This window comes from Plectropomus leopardus, unplaced genomic scaffold (genome assembly GCF_008729295.1).
Source record: "Plectropomus leopardus isolate mb unplaced genomic scaffold, YSFRI_Pleo_2.0 unplaced_scaffold26823, whole genome shotgun sequence".
In the NCBI taxonomy this organism is placed as follows: Eukaryota; Metazoa; Chordata; class Actinopteri; order Perciformes; family Serranidae; genus Plectropomus; species Plectropomus leopardus.
Window position 1 is genome coordinate 1 of NW_024629183.1, and position 2437 is coordinate 2437.

The 2437-nt window shown below is 44.1% G+C and overlaps 1 protein-coding gene across 1 annotated transcript; it reads left to right on the top strand.

Annotated features, from left to right (window-relative positions):
• Nucleotides 1–7: 7 nt before the first annotated feature.
• Nucleotides 8–1462, top strand: LOC121937607 (tripartite motif-containing protein 16-like). Its single transcript, XM_042480939.1, has one exon. It carries the CDS (start codon nt 41–43, stop codon nt 1460–1462), a length of 1422 nt encoding a protein of 473 aa, XP_042336873.1. The 5' UTR covers nt 8–40.
• Nucleotides 1463–2437: the final 975 nt, after the last annotated feature.

Here is a 2437-nt window from a genome sequence, read left to right on the forward strand (position 1 = left end):
ACAGACTTTCTACCAGAGGCCTGTGCTGGTGAAAAACACCATGTTGGCAGAGTTAGTGGAGGAACTGAAGAAGACCGGACTCCAAGCTGCTCCAGCTGATCACTGCTATGTCGGACCTGGAGATGTGGCCTGTGACGTCTGCACTGGGAGGAAGATGAAAGCCTTCAAGTCCTGTCTGGTTTGTCTGGCCTCGTACTGCGAGCAGCACCTCCAGCCTCACTATGAATCTCCTGCTTTTAAAAAGCACAAACTGATTGAGGCCTCTGCTAAACTTCAGGAGAACATCTGCTCCCGCCATGATGAGGTGATGAAGATTTTCTGTCGCACTGATCAGCAGTGTATCTGTTATCTCTGTTTAATGGATGAACATAAAAGCCACGACACAGTCTCAGCTGTAGCAGAAAGATCTGAGAAACAGAAGCAGCTTAATGAAAGTCGACAAAAAATCCAGCAGAAAATCCAGGACCGAGAGAAAGACGTAAAGGTGCTTCAGCAGGAGGCGAAGGATATCAATTCTTCTGCTGATAAAGCAGTGGAGGACAGTGAGAAGACATTCACTGAGTTGATCAGTCTCATTGAGAAAAGACGCTCTGATGTGAAGCAGCAGCTCAGATCACAGCAGAAAACTGAAATCAATCGAGTCAAAGAGCTTCAGAAGAAGCTAGAGGACGAGATCACTGAGCTGAAGAGGAAAGACGCCGAGCTGGGGCAGCTCTCACGCACAGAAGACGACACCCAGTTTCTTCAAAGTTACCCGTCACTGTCAAAACTTACCGAGTCTACAGACTCACCAAGACCTAAAAACCATAGCCTTTGGTACTTTAAGGATGTGATGGCGGCTGTGACGGCAGTCAGAGATAAAACGCAGGCGATTCTTGTGGCGACATGGCCTCTCGCGACACTCACAACCAGGGCTGAGTTCTTGCAATATTCTCGTCAAATCACCCTGGATCCAAACACAGCAGGCACATTCCTGGTTTTAACAGAGGGGAACAGAAAAATAACATATAATAAAGAAAATCTGCCATATGCTCAACATTCAGACAGGTTCATCCACAGATCTCAGGTCTTGGGTAAAGATGGACTGACTGGACGTTGTTACTGGGAGGTGGAGATGAGCGGTAAAGCTGGAGTAGCAGTCGCTTACAAGAGTATCAGCAGATCACTGGATTTGGAATCACGTGCATTTATATTTGGAAACAGTGAGAAATCTTGGATGTTATGTTGTGACAATGGTTATACCTTCAGACATGACAGCAGCTTTGCACTCAGCATCTCAGGGCCTAAATCCTCCAGAATAGGAGTGTACCTGGATCACAGCGCAGGTATTCTGTATTTCTACAGCGTCTCTAAAACCATGACTCTCCTCCACAGAGTCCAGACCACATTCACTGAACCGCTCTATGCTGGACTTTGGCTTGATGCTACTGGAGACACTGCAGAGTTTTGTAAGCTGAAGTAGTCATTTAACAGCTACAAGGAACTTTAACTTTATTTTGGCGCTACCTGTGGACAAACGCGCTGCAACTTTCATGAGCACCACTTCTTCAAGTTAGAAAGATCTTGATCTGGCTTTGATGTGTAACTGAAAATGTTGCTTTTTTAAAACAGCTGTTTACAGGGTGCAAAGCATTGAGGAAATGTATCTATCGTCAAACAGACAACCCCAAAACATAATGCCCCTGCAGCCACAGCTATCACCAGCATGGAGACTTAAAAAACAAAAATCTGTTATTGTTGGAAATTAAAAGTATTAAACACTGAGGTGCAATCTCAGCTGCTGACACATCTGATTAGTCATAGCCACAGGCTTTTCTCAGGACAGTATCTTAACTTAAATCCAGCACTGTAAAACTGGAAAAGACAGCTGAACATGCCATTAAAGTTCAGACCAACCAACTATAAATAATTAATCAAGGCTTTCAGTGCAACCAACACTTAAAACTGTTGTTTCCTTGAATGAAACACTGATAGCCCACTTTTCAAAAACATAGATTTAACTCTTTTTATGTCTTCATTCTTGTCCTTTTCATACAGCTGATCATTTGAAGATGGGTGTGACCAACATGCTGTGAAGTGCAAAAGTTGCTGAACCAGTTTACTGCAGATCAATGTGCAGTTGTGTGAAAAAAGTAGGTTTGGCTACCTGTGGGATGCATTTATATGATATTAGGAAAGTGAAACTATTGATATAACACCTGTTTGTTGAGAGGTAAGATGGCGCAGCAAGAAAATCAAGCACGCAAGGTGAAATTCTGCTGTTCGATATGTTTGGATCTTCTGAAGGATCCGGTGACTATTCCCTGCGGGCACAACTACTGCATGAGCTGTATCAAAAGCCACTGGGATGAACAAGATCAGAAAAACATCCACAGCTGTCCTCAGTGCCGACAGACTTTCTACCAGAGGCCTGTGCTGGTGAAAAACACCATGTTGG